Below are 18,749 nucleotides of genomic sequence, written 5' to 3' on the forward strand. Positions count from 1 at the left end.
CCACCGCCGGGCTCCCGGGCACACGGCGCGGCACGGCACCAGGCCCCACGACCCCGGTCTCCCTGCCGGCAAGTTCGGAGAAGCAGTGCCCCCTCAGCCCTGCTCTCTGGCCCCCGTCCCTGGTGCGGGGTGGGGAGGGGGGAGCAGAATGGAGAATCGCGCTTCAGTCCAAGGATTATCCTGGATCTACCCTAGTGCTTAGTACACTGCTTGGCACATAGTAAGTGGTTTAATACCATTAAGAAAGGAGGACCCAGGCTGTACCACTCCTCTTCCTCCTCTCACTCCTGGGGCTCACAGAGCACACGCTCCGGGTGGAACCAGTCTTACAGCACGGAGGTAGGGAGGGGGGCCGCTGGGGCTTCAGGTATCAGCTTTCCCACAGGAAAGATGCCAGCGACAGAGAGCCCTCAAGGAGAAGGCTCTCTATTCAACTTCCGCGTGCCCCAAGCCACCCTCCGGAGAGAGAAATGAGCCAGCGAGATCTGTCACAGACCACACGGCCGTAGTAAAATTGCTTTGAAGCAGGCTTCGCAGGAGGTCCCATCGGGACGGTGCCCCGCCCGGGCTTCAGAGCCCATTCTGAGCACTTGGGGTCGGGAGACCAGCTGTAAGTCTCCCTCCATGGGGTGAGGGTGCTGCTCATCAATAGGGCTCCCAACTGTGGAGGTCCCAGAGGACCATCAACCCCCAAACCCTGTCCCCAAGAAACGGAGAGCTGAGTTGGAAAAGAGCTTGGAAAAATAAAGATGTATTTGTTAGAAAAAAAAGGGAAAAGAATCAAAGGTGGGCTCCCGGGGCTCCTAGCCAGCTAGTCCCAGACGGCCGAGGGGCCAGCTGGGCATCCCCGGGCGCCCGGGTGACCAAGATCTTCCCATCAAGGCTTTGCCCCACCCAAGCCACCTCAGGTCTCCTCTGGGACCGGGCTGTCCGGGAGTGGGCACAGGTAGAGGCTGGCATCCAGTTCCCCCGAGCCTCTGCCTAGCCCCCTGCCTTGCCCCTGGCAGCCGCAGGCCCACTGAGGCCCTGGACCACCACCCGACTACATGTCCTCCACGCTCCACTTGTAGGCGAGCTCCTCGACGGCCTTCTTGCTGGCCAGCCTGGCGAAGCGCTTCTGTTCAAATCCGTTGGACCTGTGGGCAGGATGGGGACCAAGAGTCAGCGGGCAGATGGGCACAAAGCCCACAGAGCCCACTGTTGGGTAGGGACTGTCTCTATATGTTGCCAACTTGTACTTCCCAAGCGCTTAGTACAGTGGTCTGCACACAGTAAGTGCTCAGTAAATACGACACTGATTGATTGATTGATCCTGGGGCTGCTAGTATGATGCAAAGACACACATGGCACTGGAGGAAGGACGGATAGGGACGGTCTCTCTCTTCCTCCTCCTCCTCCCGAGCCTCCCCATCACTGGGGGAAGGAAAGACAAGGAGGCACAATCGCTGCCCTCCAGGGGCTTCCGGTCTAATAGGGGAAGCCAGGACAGGGACACACAGAGACCCCAGAAAATCCACCAACCTGTCCACTCCATCCCAGCGATACCCAGGCCAGATATTGAACCTGTTGAGTGGTGGAGCTGGACCGCTGTACCGGGGCTTGGCTAGAAAGGACAAGGGGAGGTGGTCACCCTTCATTCCCCGCCGTGGGTTGGGCTCTTCTGGGAAGGAACACACCCCTTCGTCCCCAGGGACCCTCCTCCCCGAGAGAAGCGGTCCTGTGCCCGGGCTGTGGATAATCTGGGAACTGGGACAGCAGCAGAACCTGGGGCAAACCACTCACCCAGCCCAGCACGGCCCAATCCCGCCCTCACCGCGCACCCCCCCCCCCCAATCTGGGGTCGGCCCACGGCGCAGAGTCACGCACTTTTCTTGCCCTTGTTCTCCTTGGCCGCCTTCTTCTTGATGAAGCTGGCCATGGGGTCCCCTTCCCTCTCCTGCTCCCGCAGCATCTGGTCCAGGTCCTCGTCGTCGATGTAGCGGGCCAGCGGCTTCTGCATCTCCTTCACGGCGTCCTGCACGTTCTGCTCCTGCTGCCTGCTCTGAGCCAGGCTGGGCGAGAAGAAGGGGGCGGCGGTGGCCAGAGTTGGGGCACCCGGCCCACTGGGCCGGCCCCTCCGGGAGATACCCTGCCTCCGACAGCCGCTTACTCCCAAAGGCTTCGGCCAAAAGCCACTCGGACCCGAGAGGGGAGTGGAACTTTCCGGACCTCACCTGGCCCCCAGGGACGCAGAACCAGAAAGACCGGGAGGATCGGGAGGACCAGGGACGGGCGTTAGGCTATCTCGGGCGCGGCTTGGCCAGCAGGCCGGAGCACTGGGAATCCAGGAACCTCTGGGTAGGTTCGTGGACCATAGACCCACGCGGAAGGTGTAGAGGGGAGGGGGCCTGGCCCCCAGCATCCTGGGGCCAGTCAGTCAGTCCGTCGATCGTATTTATTGAGCACATACTGTGCACAGAGCACTGTATTAAGCGCTCGGGAGAGTACAATCCAACAGTAAGCAGACATTCCCTGCCCACAACGAGCTTACAGTCTAGAGGGGGAGACAGACATTAATATACATAAATAAATTACAGATATGGACCTAAGTGCTGTGGGGTTGGGTGGGGATGAATAAAGGGAGGGGAAAAGAGGAAAAGAGGGCTTAGTCAGGGAAGGCCTCTTGGAGGAGATGGGCCTTCAATAAGGCTTTGAAGGCGGGGAGAGTCATCATCTGTTCAATCAATCAATCGTATTGAGCGCTTACTATGTGCAGAGCACTGTACTAAGCGCTTGGGAAGCACAAATTGGCAACATATAGAGACAGTCCCTACCCAACAGTGGGCTCACAGTCTAAAAGAGCGTACTCACCCCTTCCCCCACTGGGCGTACTGCTCGTCTTTCTCGGACTGCTCCTCTGCCTGTCGCCGATGCTCCAACCGCTCCAGCTTCAGGTCCCTCTTGTGGCCCAGCCGGTCGCGGAAAACCGTCTCCGCGTTTTGGGACTCGGCTGCAGGGGAGGGAAAGGGGGCGAAAGGAAGAGAAGGGCTGAGGCTACAACGCCCCGGAGCTGTAAGCTCTCTTGGGCTGGGAACCTATCTGTTATACTGTTGTGTTGTTGTCTCCCAAGCACTTAGGACAGTGCCCTGCACACAGGAAGTATTCAATAAATACGACTGATTGGTTGTCAGAGAGGGGAGAAGGAGGGGGGTCCCAGCACTGGACTCCCGGGGCCCCGGCTCCCAAGACTTTACCTTCCAGCTGTTTGGTTTCCCGATCTGACTTCCTGAGCTCCTGCTGCTCTTTTCTCACTGCATCAGCCGACTTCAGCCCCGCCTTTGCTCCGGAAAGCATCTGGGCCTGCCACAGAAAAGGGGCGGCACGTTCAGCTCTCTTCCACCCCTTTACCACAACCAAAGAGGGGTGACCGGGTAACCCAGAAGTCTCTCACGGTTGGGAGTGGGCAGTGAAGCAGGCAGCTGCGGTGCCTGCGTCCCCAGGGACACAAAACGCCACGTATTCACGATGCCTCGATGCCCCGATGAACAGCCGAGCTGCCATTCGCTGCCTGGGCAGCACAGGTTCAGGATTTTCCAAACTAAAGACCCTGAAGGCTGCTGCTGGGCCTGCCTCCGGGAATTCGACCAAAGCCACTAAAAACCCACTAGTGACACCCAAAACCTTCGGGCTGAAGGGAGGTCGAGAGATCCTAACCCATCACGCCTCCAGCTCTTGGGCCAGACCTCGCTCAAGCCAACTCACCTGCCGAGCAGCCACGTGCCTACGTTCTCGCAGGCCAGCGGGGGCTTCTGCTCACGACCCCATGGACGAACACGGAGAGAAGCACGCACCCACACAGAGATAGGATTGGGTTCTCCGGACGTCCCTTCAGACCTGCTGAGGGGTGCTCAGCGAGGCCAACCCCTCTAGGGCCATCTCAGCCCAGGCCCCAGGGTGGGACCCATCAGCTCAGTCCACTCCCCGACACCGGGACGGGGGAGTCCAGCCGCCCCGACCACAAGCCCAGGTGAGCCCGACCCCGCGTGTCAGCTCAGCCGGGCCGGCAGCCTGTATTGGAATTAGGGGATCTAATCAGATTACTTCTTTCCATCCATTCTTTTCATCTTTCCAGGTGTCATGGAACCATGCCCGCTCCCTCCATCCGCCCTCTTTAACTTCACCGCTCACCCCCCACATCGCAATGGGGCAGCCAGCACAGAGGCTGTCTCTGGAGCCACTGTCGAATCGAACCGAAGCCACAGCGGGCTGAGGGGGCTGGAGTCTAGGGCGCAGAAAGACAGCCACGCAGCAACAGGGACACCTACCTTCTTTGCACCGGACTGACTACGCCGGGGAGGAGACGGGTCGGAATCGGAAGAGCCGGCCCTCTGCCGCCTCCGCGGAGGGGAGAGATCAGAGTCGGAGCCCCGGGGCCCGGGAGCCCGGCCAACCGCACTGTTCCGTGGTGGGAACAGGTCCGGATCGGGAGGGGGAGAGTCCGAGTCGTGCCTCCGGCGCCGTGTGGGCGACGGGTTCGAAGGATGTTCCCGGCGGGCGGGGGAGCAGCCTGAAAGACACGGGGTTCCTGTCTTGGCCCATGAGGAGGCTCTCGAGCACCAGCCAGAAGCCAAACTCCCGTGGAATCAGACCACCAGCCGCAGGCGGGCACCACCCGAGTTGTGGCAGCCATCGGATCTGGGAGCCGGGACTCGGCAGGCCCAGTTCTGGTCTTGCTCTGCCGGGCTGGTGCCGTTCCACCCGTCCCCTCTCCCCCCCAGCAGGATCTGGCCATTGGCCTTAATGCCACCCACCTTTAGGACCTCGCTGAGGCTTCCGCTCCTTGGGAGGAGACTCTGTTCGCTTCTTCCGCAGAGGAGATGGGTCAAAACCACTCCCAAGTCCGCTGGTCCTGGGGGGCGATTGCTCACGGTGCCGGGGATCCTTCCGACTTAGAGAGGACTTGGTGGAGGGTCTGTCTAGGCCTTTGCTGCTTTTCGTTCTGGTCGAGGACTGGACTGGGGAGTTGTGCCGGGCCCGGCGGGGCGGTGAGAGGTCGGGGGAGTCATGCCGGGCCCGGCGGGGCGGCGGGAGGTCGGGGGAATCGTGCCGAGTCCGGCGGGGTTGCGGGAGGTCGGGGGAATCGTGCCGGGTCCGGCGGGGTTGCGGGAGGTCGGGGGAGTCGTGCCGGGTCCGGCGGGGAGGCGAGAGGTCGGGGGAGTCGTGCCGGGCCCGGCGGGGCGGCGAGGCATAGGGGGAGTCGTGCCGGGCCCGGGCATCTGGGGAGTCGTGCCGGGCCCGGCGAGGCGGTGAGGCGTCGGGGGAGTCGTGCCGGGCCCGGCGGGGCGGTGAGGCATCAGGGGAGTCGTGCCGGACCCGGCGGGGAGGCGAGGCGTCCGGGGAGTCGTGCCGGGGCTTGTCGGAAGACTTCTTGGATTTCATTTGTTTCAAAGTTTCCGAGCTGGAACCACAAAGACACATAGCAAATTAAATATTCCCAGCACAGTTCCAGCCCCCTCACTGTAAATGCCCAATGAACATTTGCTACCTCTTCGCGGCCAACCAATATTCCTCTAATTTAATTGGCAGGGGGTTCCTGGGGAAAACCCAGAAGGCACTGAACTTACCTCCCTGGACGTGGTGCTGCTGGAAAGATCTCTGAGCCTTGGGAGTCTTCATTCTCATCTGAATGCAGGGAGCAAAGGCTCAGTCTCCCACCCCTCCCCGCCCTCATCCCAGCACCAGCCTCCTACCGCGGCTCGTCTGCCCGCCCGGGTCTGCGGCCATAGGGCACCCAGCCAGACGTACTATAGGAAAGGTAGGGCATCACCCCAACACACCAGGTGCAGCCCAGGTCCAAGAGCTCCCCACCCTTGGGGTCTGCTGAGAATTCGACCGACAGCCCCCAACTCCTGAGAAGCAGTAGGAATCGGACATTGCTCCCTGCCTTTACAGAAAAAGAAGCTCCACTCAGCCGCCAACGGATCGGCAGGAAGGAGAGAGTCACGATTCTACTCTGGCAAGAGCATATCCAGGGAGGGGAAGTGATCACAAGGCAGGGAGAGGGTTCAAAGCCACCCTCCCTTTACCTTCCCCGGCTCAGGCGGGTGTGCGGACATTCACATACGAGCAGGAGCTGGAGAGGGGGTCGGGGGGAGGGGACCCCGAGAGAGAATCTCTCGCAGCGCCTCTGCCCATGAGAAAAGGTGTAAATGGCCTCTGCTAAGGGGAAGCTGCTTCTAAAAAGAGGAGCACGCGTGTGTGGCAACCCCTGCGAAAGGAAGAGATTGGAAAAGTCTGCTTCCCGGCTCCCCGTCTTCCACGGGTTCCTGCCCCCGGGAGCAGCCCCAAAGCTTCCAACCGGAGCAGATCCCGGAGACATCCCGGATCCCCGCCTCGGCCCTCACCTCCCAGGAGCCTCCACTTGTTGCTGGTCCGGAATTCTTCCATCCACTTCACCTCCTCCGGGCGCTCATCGATGAACTCTGCCACCTGAAGGGACATGGTCAGTATCGCCGGGAGACCCACCGAAGAGCCCCTGGGACTCAAAGGGTCAAAGCTGTGAGCACCCCCAGAGCCCCAAGAAACAGTGTGGCCTACTGGATAGAGCACGGGCCCGGGAGTCAATAGGAACTGGGTTCTGATCCTGGCTCTCCCACTGGTCTGCTGTGAATTTGCGTAAGTCACCTCACTTCTCTGTGCCGCAGTTATCTCATCTGTAAAATGGGGATTAAGACTGTGACCCCTCGTGGGAGACGTGGACTATATCCAACCTGGTTAGTTTGTACCTACCCCAGGACTAGGTACAGTGCCTGACAGATACTAAGAACTTACCAAACACAATTTAAGAAGAAAAAAAAGAACCCAGCAGGAGTTTTCCTCAGGCTTCCCCTGCCGCCTTCGGCTTCGTAAAACTAGCCCAATCTGAGAACAGCCCCGTATGCCGTGCAATCGATTATATAGAAAGGGAAGTCAATAATTTTGCTCTTTATTAGGCAACTCAGCCCACCTCCCCACCCCACAAAGCTTAACTCCCGACACATAGCCCCAGTTTTACTTTTCACACCATTGCTGCCACTGCATAAAAGCCTTCCGTTCGGCTCATGGAAACTGCAGGTTTCCAACACCTTGGAAAAGCTACTGACCCACTTCGATCCCGTGGCATGGCTGGACCCAGTTTCGCTCCCTAAGGGACGGGGCTGGGGCTTCCCAGAAACACTTCTCTGTGCCACAGGTAGAAGGGCAAGACGACTCACTTCTTGACCCCCTGACAGCTTTTGGGCAAAGCTGTCACCTCTCTACACTTCCAGCCCTAAATACTGGGGTTAAAAACCCATCCAGGCGCACAGCTATCCACAAGGGAAGTCCTCAACAGACACAACATCTGAAATAACTTCTGCTCCACTACCCAATTTCACGACAGGTCTCAGCTCCCTCACCACAGGGCAAGAGTGATGGCCCAAGAGTCCTGTTTGTGGTTGGGGGTATCAGGGTCACCCCCAAAACCATTCAACTCTGTTGGAGCTCTACCATTTTGTGCGTCTTATACTCAGATAGTCCCAGATGGCATCTATCCCCGGTGCTCTGAGGGATCAGGGCTGGGTGGGTGAACACAAATGAAGAAATGTCTACTGGGTGACGAAGGACAAATTAATGACGTTGTGCCTCACCTGGAAAATGGGGAATGCCTATTCTCTCTCCCCCTTAGATTATGATCCTTCTGTGGGGCACAGACTGAGTCCTACAGAAAAATACTAATTGTGGTATTTGTTTAAGTGTATACGACGTGCTAAGCCCCGGGACAGGCGAAAGTTAATCAGGTCGGATACAGTCCTTGCCCCATCCAGAGCTCACCGGTCCAAGCAGGATAGAGAATAGGCATTGAATCCCATATCTGCAGATGAGGAGACTGCAGCAAATCACGGAAGTGATTTGCCTGAGGCGCTACAGCAGGGAAGTGGCGGAGGTAGGATTAGAACACAAGTTCCCAAATTCCCAGGCTTGTGCTAATCCACCCTTTATTCTTCATCCAAACTGCTACCGTACTAATCCAAGCACTTATCCTATTCCACCTTGATTACGGAATCGGCCTCCTTTCTGACTCTCCCCACTTCGGTCCACGCTTCACTCTGCTGCCTGGCTCATTTTTCTACAGAAACATACAGTCCATGTTTCCCCACTCCTTAAGAACCTCCAGTGGGTTGCCCACCCACCAAGTGCTTGAGCCTCCCTGAAGCTCGAGTGAGGATTTCCTTGCCATGAGTAGAAAGATTCCCTCCTGTCCCTTGTCAGAAGCTGAAAATCCTCTCAGCTTGTATGATGTAACCCTTGAGGTCTGCTGTAGCTTGGACTAGTGTAACTACTCATGTAATAAACAGAAAGAGCCATGAAAAAAAAAAAAAAACAAAAAAAAAAAACGCCATGGACCCCCGGCCCACGTCATCCCCCAAGCCTGGAATGCCCCCAATCCCTCTGCCCATCCGCCAAGCTAGCTCTCTTCCTCCCTTCAAGGCCCTGCTGAGAGCTCACCTCCTCCAGGAGGCCTTCCCAGACTGAGCCCCTTCCTTCCTCTCCCCCTCGTCCCCCTCTCCATCTCCCCCATCTTACCTCCTTCCCTTCCCCACAGCACCTGTATATATGTTTGTACATATTTATTACTCTATTTTATTTGTACATATCTATTCTATTTATTTTATTTTGTTAGTATGTTTGGTTTTGTTCTCTGTCTCCCCCTTTTAGACTGTGAGCCCACTGTTGGGTAGGGACTGTCTCTATATGTTGCCAATTTGTACTTCCCAAGCGCCTAGTACAGTGCTCTGCACATAGTAAGCGCTCAATAAATACGATTGATGATGATGATGATGCATCAAATACGTGCCTCACCATAGGCTTTAAAGCAGTCAAACATCTTGCTACTCCAACCTAGCCCGCAGGCATAGCTCCTCTAATGCCAACCTACTCACGGTACCTGGATCTCGTCCATCTTGCCGCCAACTTCACGCCCACGTCCTCCCTCCGGCCTGGATGCGCCCTCCCTCTTCACATTCGACAGACCGCCACTTTCTCCATCTTTAAAGCCTTATTAAAAGCACATCTCTTTCAAGATTTCCTCTTCTACCGCTCCCTTCGACATCGCCCTCGGATTTATTCACCCATTTATTCAACCCTCCCTCAGCCTCACAGCACTGATGTACGCACAAATAGCTTATTTAGATTTACGGCTGTATAGCCCTCTAAATTGTGATGTCGCTGTGGGCGGGGAACCGTGTCTATCAACTCCCTCTCCCAGGTGCTTAATACACTGCCCTGCACCCAATAAGTGCTCAATAAATGCCAATGACTGACTGATCACTTCCCTACTCCAGGAAGCATTATGGCCTAGTGGATAGAGGCTTGGGAGTCGGAAGGTCGTGGATTCTAATCCTGGTTCAACCTCTTGTCTTGCTGTGTGACCTTGGGCAGGTCACTTCATATAATATTTTAGATATTCATATAAACTTTTAGACTGTGAGCCCACTGTTGGGTAGGGACTGTCTCTATATGTTGCCAATTTGTACTTCCCAAGCGCTTAGTACAGTGCTCTGCACATAGTAAGCGCTCAATAAATATGATTGATGATGATGATGATGATAATAATAGTACTAATTATAGTACTTGTTAAGCTCTTACCATCTATACTGTGAGCCCACTGTTGGGTAGGGACCGTCTCTATATGTTGCCAACTTGTACTTCCTAAGCGCTTAGTACAGTGCTCTGCACACAGTAAGCGCTCAATAAATACAACTGAATGAATGAATGAATCTGCCAGGCACTACTCTAAGCGCTGTCAGTCAAGTTAGTCAGTAAGGTTGGACAGGGCCCCTGTCGCACATGGGGCTCACATTCTTAATCCCCATTTTCCAGTTGAGGTAACTGAGGCCCAGTGGAGCGAAGTGACTCACCCAAGGTCACACAGCAGACGTGGAGGAGTGGGGATTAGAACTCATGACCTTTTGACTCCCAAGCCCATGCTCTATCCCCTAAGCCATGCTGTTTCTCGAAATAATGGTATTTGGTAAGCGCTTACTATGCGCTAAGCACCGTAACAAGCGTCGCGGTGGATACAAGCAAATCGGGTTGGATACAGTCCCTGTCCCACGTGGGTCTCACACTCTCAATCCCCATTTTACAGATGATGGGAATGAGGTCTATAAAAGTGAAGCGACTTGCCCAAGGCCACACCGCAGACAGGTGGAGGAGCCGGCATTAGAACCCATGGCCTTCGGATTCTCAGGCCCGCGTTAGAGAAGCAGCGTGGCTCAGTGGAAAGAGCCCGGGCTTTGGAGTCAGAGGTCCTGGGTTCTAATCCCTGCTCCGCTGCTTGTTAGCTGTGTGATTTTGAGCAAGTCACTTCACTTCTCTGTGCCTCAGTTCCCTCCCCTGTAAAATGGGGGTGAAGACTGTGAGCCCCCCGCGGGACAACCTGATCACCTTGTAACCTCCCCTGCGCTTCAAATGGCGCTTTGCACAAAGCTGTTAAAAAATGCTGTTATTATTATTATTCTAGCCACAACACCAAGTTGCTTCTCTGTGCCTCAGTTCCCTCATCTATAAAATGGGGATTAAGACTGTGTGCCCGGTGAGGGACGGGGATTGCGTCCATTGTATTTCCCCTCACCCCCGCAACCCCAGCGCAGAGTACAGTAGAGTGGCTCAGTGGAAAGAGCCCGGGCTTTGGAGTCAGAGGTCATGGGTTCAAATCCCGGCTCCGCCCCTTATCAGCTGTGTGACTTTGGGCAAGTCACTTAACTTCTCTATGCCTCAGTTACCTCATCTGTAAAATGGGGATTAGGACTGTGAGCCCCACATGGGACAACCTGATCACCCTGTAAACTCCCCAGTGCTTAGAACAGTGCTTGGCACATAGTAAGTGCTTAATAAATGCCATTATTATTATTATTATTATTGTTATCATTATCATTATTATTATTATCATTATAGGTTCAAATGCCGGCTCCTCCACTTGTCAGCCATGTGACTTTGGGCAAGTCATGTACATCCTGTACATATTTACTATTCCATTCATTTTGTTAATGATGTGCATCTAGCTTTACTTCTATTTATTCTAATGACTTGACACCTGCCCACGTTTTGTTTTGTTGTCTGTCTCCCCCGTCTCTATATGTTGCCAACTTGTACTTCCCAAGCGCTTAGTACAGTGCTCTGCACACAGTAAGCGCTCAATAAATACGACTGAATGAATGAAGTCACTTCACTTCTCTGGGCCTGCCTCAGTTCCCTCCTCTGTGAAATGGGGATGAAGGTTGTGAGCCCCCCGTGGGACAACCTGATCACCTTGGAACCTCCCCAGCGCTTAAAACAGTGCTCTGCACATAGTAAGCGCTTACTAAATGCCACCATTATTATTATTACAGTACCCGATACATAGTAAGCACTTACTAAATGCCATCATCATTACTATTACAGTACCCGATACATAGTAAGCGCTTACTAAATGCCATCATCATTATTATTAAGAGAAGCAGCATGGCTCAGTGGAAAGAGCACGGGCTTTGGAGTCAGAGGTCATGGGTTCAAATCCCGGCTCCGCCACTTGTCAGCTGTGTGACTTTGGGCAAGTTACTTGACTCTCTGTGCCTCAGTTCCCTCATCTGTAAAATGGGGATTAAGTCTGTGAGCCCCACGGGCGACAACCTAATCACTTTGTATTCTCCCCAGCGCTTAGAACAGTGCTTTGCACACAGTAAACGCTTAATAAATGCCATCATTTGAGAAGCAGCGTGGCTCAGTGGGAAAGAGCCCGGGCTTTGGAGTCAGAGGTCATGGGTTCAAATCCCAACTCCGCCAATTAGCTGTGTGACTTTGGGCAAGTCACTTAACTTCTCTGGGCCTCAGTTACCTCATCTGTAAAATGGGGATGAAGACTGTGAGCCCCCCCGCCACCCCCGGTGGGACAACCTGATCATCTTGTAACCTCTCCAGCGCTTAGAACAGTGCTTTGCACATAGTAAGCGCTTAACAAATGCCATTATTAATTCATTAATTATTATTACAGTACCCGATACACAGTGAGCGCTTACTAAATGCCATCATCATTATTACAGTACCCGATACATAGTGAGCGCTTACTGAATGCCATCATCATTACTATTACACTACCCGATACATAGTAAGCGCTTACTAAATGCCATCATCATTACTATTACACTACCCGATACATAGTAAGCACTTAGCCAATAGGACGGTGGCTGTCATGAGGCCAGAGCTGGGGGCTACCGGCTAGACGCCCGTCCCCCGCCCCCCGGGCCTGGCACTGTTTGGGTGCACCCACCACGGGCAGGTCGCCCTCCTCGTCCTCGTCCACCTTCTGCGGCTCGGTGGCGATGGTGGCCCAGCTCACGTCGTCGTCCACAATCCGCATCCTGGAGGGAGGGGATGGGGGGGACGGAGGGGTCACCGGGGGTCACTGACCCGCCCTCCCCGTCCCGGGTCCCAGGGGAGGCCCGGCCGTCCCGGCTCCATCGTAGCTCAGTGGAAAGCAGAGAAGCAGCGTGGCTCAGTGGAAAGAGCCCGGGCTTTGGAGTCAGAGGTCATGGGTTCAAATCCCGGCTCTGCCAATTGTCAGCTGTGTGACTTTGGGCAAGTCACTTCACTTCTCTGGGCCTCAGTTACCTCATCTGTAAAATGGGGATTCATCATCATCATCATCATCAATCGTATTTATTGAGCGCTTACTGTGTGCAGAGCACTGTACTAAGCGCTTGGGAAGTACAAGTTGGTAACATATAGAGACAGTCCCTACCCAGCAGTGGGCTCACAGTCTAGAAGGGGGGAGACAGAGAACAAAACATATTAACAAAATAAAATAAATAGAATATGTACAAATAAAATAGAGTAATAAATACGTACAAACATATATACATAAATACAGGTGCTGTGGGGTGGGACAACCTGATCACCTTGTATCCCCCCAGTGCTTAGAACAGTGCTTTGCACATAGTAAGTGCTTAACAAATACCATCATTATTATCTCCCCTTCTAGACTGTGAGCCCGTTGTTGGGTAGGGACCATCTCTATATGTTGCCAACTTGGACTTCCCAAGCACTTAGTACAGTGGTCTGCACACAGTAAGAGCTCAATAAATATGATTGAATGAATGACTGAATGAAAGAGCCCAGGCTTTGGAGTCAGGGGTCATGGGTTCAAATCCCGGCTCCGCCACTTGTCAGCTGTGTGACTCTGGGCAAGTCACTTCACTAGACCTCAGTATCCATCCCCCCCACCTTACCTACTTCCCCTACCCACAGCACCTGTATATATGTTTGTACATATTTATTACTCTATTTATTCATTTATTTTATTTGTACATATCTATTCTATTTATTTTATTTTGTTAATATGTTTTGTTTTGTTCTCTGTCTCCCCCTTCTAGACTGTGAGCCCGCTGTATGTATGCATATCCTGTATATATGTATATATGTATATATGTTTGTACATATGTATTACTCTATTTAACTTGTACATATCTATTTATTTTACTTGTACATATGTATCCTATTTATTTTATTTTGTTAGTATGTTTGGTTTTGTTCTCTGTTTCCCCCTTTTAGACTGTGAGCCCACTGTTGGGTAGGGAATGTCTCCATATGTTGCCACTTTGTACTTCCCAAGCACTTAGTACAGTGCTCTGCACATAGTAAGCGCTCAATAAATACGATTGATGATGACGATGATGTTGGGTAGGGACTGGCTCTATACGTTGCCAGCTTGTACTTCCCAAGCGCTTAGTCCAGTGCTCTGCACACAGTAAGCGCTCAATACAATTGAATGAATGAATGAATGTTTGTACATACTTATTACTCTATTTACTTATTTATTTAATTTGTACATATTTATTCTATTTATTCTACTTCGCTAATATGTTTGTTTTCCATCTCCCCCTTCTAGACTGTGAGCCCGCTGTCAGGTAGGGACTGTCTCTAGATGTGGCCAACTTGTACTTCCCAAGCGCTTAGTCCAGTGCTCTGCACACAGTACGCACTCAATAAATACGACTGAATGAATGAATAAATGTTTGCACATATTTATTACTCTATTTATTTTATTTGTACATATTTATTCTATTTATTTTACCTTGTTAATACGTTTCGTTCTCCGTCTCCCCCTTCTAGACTGTGAGCCCGCTGTCAGGTAGGGACTGTCTCTAGATGTTGCCAACTTGTACTTCCCAAGCGCTTAGTCCAGTGCTCTGCACACAGTAAGCGCTCAATAAATACGATTGAATGAATGAATAAATGTTTGTACGTACGTATTACTCTATTTGTTATATTTGTGCATATTTATTCTATTTATTTTATCTTGTTAATATGCTTTGTTCTCCGTCTCCCCCTTCTAGACTGTGAGCCCGCTGTCGGGTAGGGACCGTCTCTAGATGTGGCCGACTTGTACTTCCCAAGCGCTTAGGCCAGTGCTCTGCAAAGAGTAAGCGCTCAATAAATACGATTGAATGAATGAATAAGTGTTTGTAGATATTTACTACTCTATATATTTAATTTGTACGTATTTATTTTACTTTGTTAACAGGTTTGTTTTCCGTCTCCCCCTTCTAGACTGTGAGCCCGCTGTCAGGTAGGGACCGTCTCTGTATGTTGCCAACTTGGACTTCCCAAGCTCTTAGTCCAGTGCTCTGCACATAGTAAGCGCTCAATAAATACGATTGAATGAATAAGTGTTTGTAGATATTTATTACTCTATACATTTAATTTGTACGCATTTATTTTACTTTGTTTTCCGTCTCCCCCTTCTAGACTGTGAGCCCGCTGTCGGGTGGGGACCGTCTCTAGATGTTGCCGACTTGTACTTCCCAAGCACTTTAGCCCAGTGCTCTGCACACAGTAAGCGCTCAATCAATACGACTGAATGAATAAGTGTTTGTAGATATTTATTACTCTCTATATTTAATTTGTATGCATTTATTTTACTTTGTTTTCCGTCTCCCCCTTCTAGACTGCGAGCCCGCTGTCGGGTAGGGACCGTCTCTAGATGTTGCCGACTTGGACTTCTCAAGCGCTTAGTCCCGTGCTCTGCATACAGTAAGCGCTCAATCAATACGATTGAATGAATGAATAAGTGTTTGTAGATATTTACTACTCTCTATATTTAATTTGTACGTATTTATTTTACTTTGTTAATATGTTTGTTTTCCATCTCCCCCTTCTACACTGCGAGCCTGCTGTCGGGTAGGGACTGTCTCTAGATATGGCCGACTTGGACTTCCCGAGCGCTTAGTCCAGTGCTCTGCACACAGTAAGCGCTCAATCAATACGATTGAATGAATAAGTGTTTGTAGATATTTACTACTCTCTATATTTAATTTGTACGTATTTATTTTACTTTGTTAACAACAGGTTTGTTTTCCGTCTCCCCCTTCTAGACTGTGAGCCCGCTGTCGGGTAGGGACCGTCTCAAGATGTTGACAACTTGGACTTCCCAAGCGCTTAGTCCAGTGCTCTGCACACAGTAAGCGCTCAATCAATACGACTGAATGAATAAGTGTTTGTAGATATTTATTACTCTAGATATTTAATTTGTACGTATTTATTTTACTTTGTTAACAGGTTTGTTTTCCGTCTCTCCCTTCTAGACTGAGAGCCCGCTGTCGGGTAGGGACTGTCTCTAGATGTTGCCGACTTGGACTTCCCAAGCGCTTAGTCCAGTGCTCTGCACACAGTACGCGCTCAATAAATACGATTGAATGAATGAATAAGTGTTTGTAGATATTTATTACTCCATATATTTAATTTGTACGTATTTATTTTACTTTGTTAACAGGTTTGTTTTCCGTCTCCCCCTTCTAGACTGCGAGCCCGCTGTCGGGTAGGGACCGTCTCTAGATGTGGCCGACTTGGACTTCCCAAGCGCTTAGTCCAGTGCTCTGCACAAAGTAAGCGCTCAATAAATACGATTGGATGAATAAGTGTTTGTACATATTTATTACTCTATTTACTTATTTAACTTGTACATATTTATTCTATTTATTTTATCTTGTTAATATGTTTTGTTGTCTGTCTCCCCCTTCTAGACTGTGAGCCCGCTGTCGGGTAGGGACCGTCTCTAGATGTGGCCAACTTGGATTTCCCAAGCGCTTAGTCCAGCGCTCCGCACACAGTAAGCGCTCAATCAATACGACTGAATGAATGAATAAATAGGACTGAACGAATGAAAGGGGATGACAATAATAATGATGGCATTTATTAAGCGCTTACTAGGTGCAAAGCACTGTTCTAAGCGCTGGGGTGGATACAAGGTGATCAGGTTGTCCCATGGGGGGGCTCCCAGTCTTCATCCCCATTTTCCAGATGAGGGAACTGAGGCCCAGAGAAGGGAAGTGACTTGCCCAAAGTCACCCAGCTGACAAGTGGCGGAGGCGGGATTTGAACCCATGACCTCTGGCTCCAAAGCCCGGGCTCTTTCCACTGAGCCACGCTGCTTTCCCAGCGATGAAGACTGTGCCCCCCCACACACACCTCATCACCTGGCAACCTCCCCAGCGCTTAGAGCAGCGCTTTGCGCAGAGTGGGCGCTTAACAGATGCCATCGTTAGGATGATTAGGATGATTAGGAGTAAAATTGCCTCACCCTTTCCCGCCGGGCTTGGGCTTCTTCCTGCGCCGCTTGCGGGCAGCGGGCTCGGGCTCGGGCCCGGACAGGTACCGCTTGAGGTACTCGGCCTTGGAGAGCGGCGGAGCGGCCGCCATGACGGACGGACTCTGAGGGGACGGCGACGGAGGGCCGCCGGGGACACGCCAAAACGCGCTGGGCGGTGGCGGCGGCGGCGCGGGGCATGACGGGATTCCGCGCGGGCGGGGCCGCTCTGGAGTCCTCGCGAGAGGAGCGGGGCCCCAGCGTATGGGCGGCGCCGGCCTGGAGTCCTCGCGAGAGGAGCGGGGCCCGCGCGGGGGGTGGTGAAGGGGCGTGGCCTGAGCGGGTGGGCGGGGCCAACCTGGAGTCCTCGCGAGAGGGGCGGGGCCCCAGCGTATGGGCGGGGCCGGCCTGGAGTCCTCGCGAGAGGAGCGGGGCCCGCGCGGGGGGGTGACGAGAGGGCGTGGCCTGAGCGGGTGGGCGAGGCCAACCTGGAGTCCTCGCGAGAGGGGCGGGGCCCACGCGGATTCATTCATTCATTCATTCATTCATTCATTCATTCATTCAATCGTATTTATTGAGCGCTTACTGTATGCAGGGCACTGGACCAAGCGCTTGGGAAGTCCAAGTTGGCAACATCTAGAGACGGTCCTTACCCAACGGCGGGCTCACAGTCTAGTAGGGGGAGACAGAGAACAAAACACATTAACAAAATAAAAGAAATAGAATATGTACAAATAAAATAGAGTGATAACAATGTTGGCATTTGTTAAGCGCTTACTATGTGCAAAGCACTGTTCTAAGCGCTGGGGGGGGACACAAAGTGATCAGGTTGTCCCACGTGGGGTTCACAGTCATAATGCCCATTTTACAGAGGAGGTAACTGAGGCTCAAAGAAGTGACTTGCCCAAGGTCACACAGCAGACATGTGGCGGAGTCGGAATTCGAACCCATGACCTCTGACTCCAAAGCCCTTGCTCTTTCCACTGAGCCACGCTGCTTCTTAATAAATAATAAGTAATAAATGCGTACGTACATATATGCAGGTGCTGTGGGGAGGGGAAGGAGGTAAGGCAGGGGAAGAGGAAGGAGGGGGCTCAGTCTGGGAAGGCCTCCTGGAGGAGGTGAACTCAATACCGCTTTGAAGGATGTAGTGAGAGGGCGGGGCCAGAACAGGAGGGGCGGGGCCAGCCTGGAGTTCTCGCGAGGGGGCGGGGTCATTCATTCAATCGTATTTATTAATAATAATAATAATGATGATGGTATTTGTTAAAAGCTTCCTATGTGCAAAGCACTGTTCTAAGCGCTTGGGGGATACAAAGGGATCAGGTTGTCCCACATGGGGCTCAGTCTTAATCCCCATTTTACAGATAACTTAGGCACAGAAAAGTTAAGTGGCTTCCTCAAGGTTACACAGCTGACAAGTGTTTTATTTTTATTTTATTTTGTTAATATGTTTGTTTTGTTCTCTGTCTCCCCCTTCTAGACTGTGAGCCCATTGTTGGGAAGGGACCGTCTCTATATGTTGCCAACTTGCACTTCCCAAGCGCTTAATACAGTGCTCTGCACACAGTAAGCGCTCAATAAATACGACTGAATGAATGAAAGTGGTGGAGCCGGGTTTCAAACCCATGACCTGACTCCCAAGCCCGTGTTCTTTACTGAGCCATGCTGAGCGCTTACTGTGTGCAGAGCACTGTACTAAGTGCTTGGGAAGTACAAGTTGGCATCATATACAGATGGTCCCTACCCAACAGTGGGCTCACAGTCTAAAAGACTGTCAGCACATAGTAAGCGCTTCACAAATGCCATTATTATTATTATTATTATTATAGTCCCAATCCCTGTCTTCAGTGATTTTAGAATCTGACAGAGTTAGGTCTGAAATGGTGATAAAGTATCAATAATAATTCATGGTATTTTTTAAGCACTCACTGGGGTAGATAGCCAAGAAGTAGCGTGGTTCAGTGGAAGGAGCACAGGCTTTGGAGTCAGAGGTCATGGGTTCAAACCCCAGCTCCGCCACTTGTCAGCTGTGTTACTTTGGGCAAGTCACTTCACTAGGCCTCAGTTACCTCATCTGTCAAATGGAGCTAAAGACTGTGAGCCCCTCATGGGACAACCTGATCAC

The 18,749-nt window shown here is 52.2% G+C and overlaps 1 protein-coding gene across 2 annotated transcripts; it reads right to left on the reverse strand.

Moving 5' to 3' along the window:
• Positions 1-735: 735 nt before the first annotated feature.
• On the reverse strand, positions 736-16,737 carry BUD13 (BUD13 homolog). 2 transcript variants are annotated; one of them, XM_038754802.1, is made up of 11 exons: positions 16,616-16,737; positions 12,308-12,398; positions 6,384-6,468; positions 5,604-5,661; positions 4,791-5,437; positions 4,305-4,546; positions 3,234-3,339; positions 2,851-2,989; positions 1,867-2,051; positions 1,522-1,603; positions 736-1,136 (listed from the first exon to the last, which is right to left on the reverse strand). In XM_038754802.1, exons 1-11 carry the CDS (start codon positions 16,732-16,734, stop codon positions 1,043-1,045), a joined length of 1,848 nt encoding a protein of 615 aa, XP_038610730.1. In that variant the 5' UTR covers positions 16,735-16,737; the 3' UTR covers positions 736-1,042. The 2 variants fall into 2 exon arrangements, with proteins under 2 accessions (XP_038610730.1, XP_038610731.1); XM_038754803.1 differs by lacking the exons at positions 12,308-12,398; positions 16,616-16,737 and adding an exon at positions 8,945-9,237.
• Between the last annotated feature and the right edge of the window lie 2,012 nt (positions 16,738-18,749).

Source organism: Tachyglossus aculeatus, chromosome 11 (genome assembly GCF_015852505.1).
Source record: "Tachyglossus aculeatus isolate mTacAcu1 chromosome 11, mTacAcu1.pri, whole genome shotgun sequence".
Taxonomy (NCBI): Eukaryota; Metazoa; Chordata; class Mammalia; order Monotremata; family Tachyglossidae; genus Tachyglossus; species Tachyglossus aculeatus.

What these genes read in the sequence shown, in the direction of transcription:
- BUD13 (XM_038754802.1), bottom strand. Translation starts at nt 16,734, where the DNA reads ATGGCGGCCGCTCCGCCGCTCTCCAAGGCCGAGTACCTCAAGCGGTAC. An exon ending in GCCTCAGCGAGGTCCTAAAG is followed by an intron (nt 4,547 to 4,790) that starts GTGGGTGGCATT and finishes CGTGTCTTTCAG; the next exon opens with GCTGCTCCCCCGCCCGCCGG. An exon ending in GTCAGTCCGGTGCAAAGAAG is followed by an intron (nt 3,340 to 4,304) that starts GTAGGTGTCCCT and finishes TTTCTGTGGCAG; the next exon opens with GCCCAGATGCTTTCCGGAGC.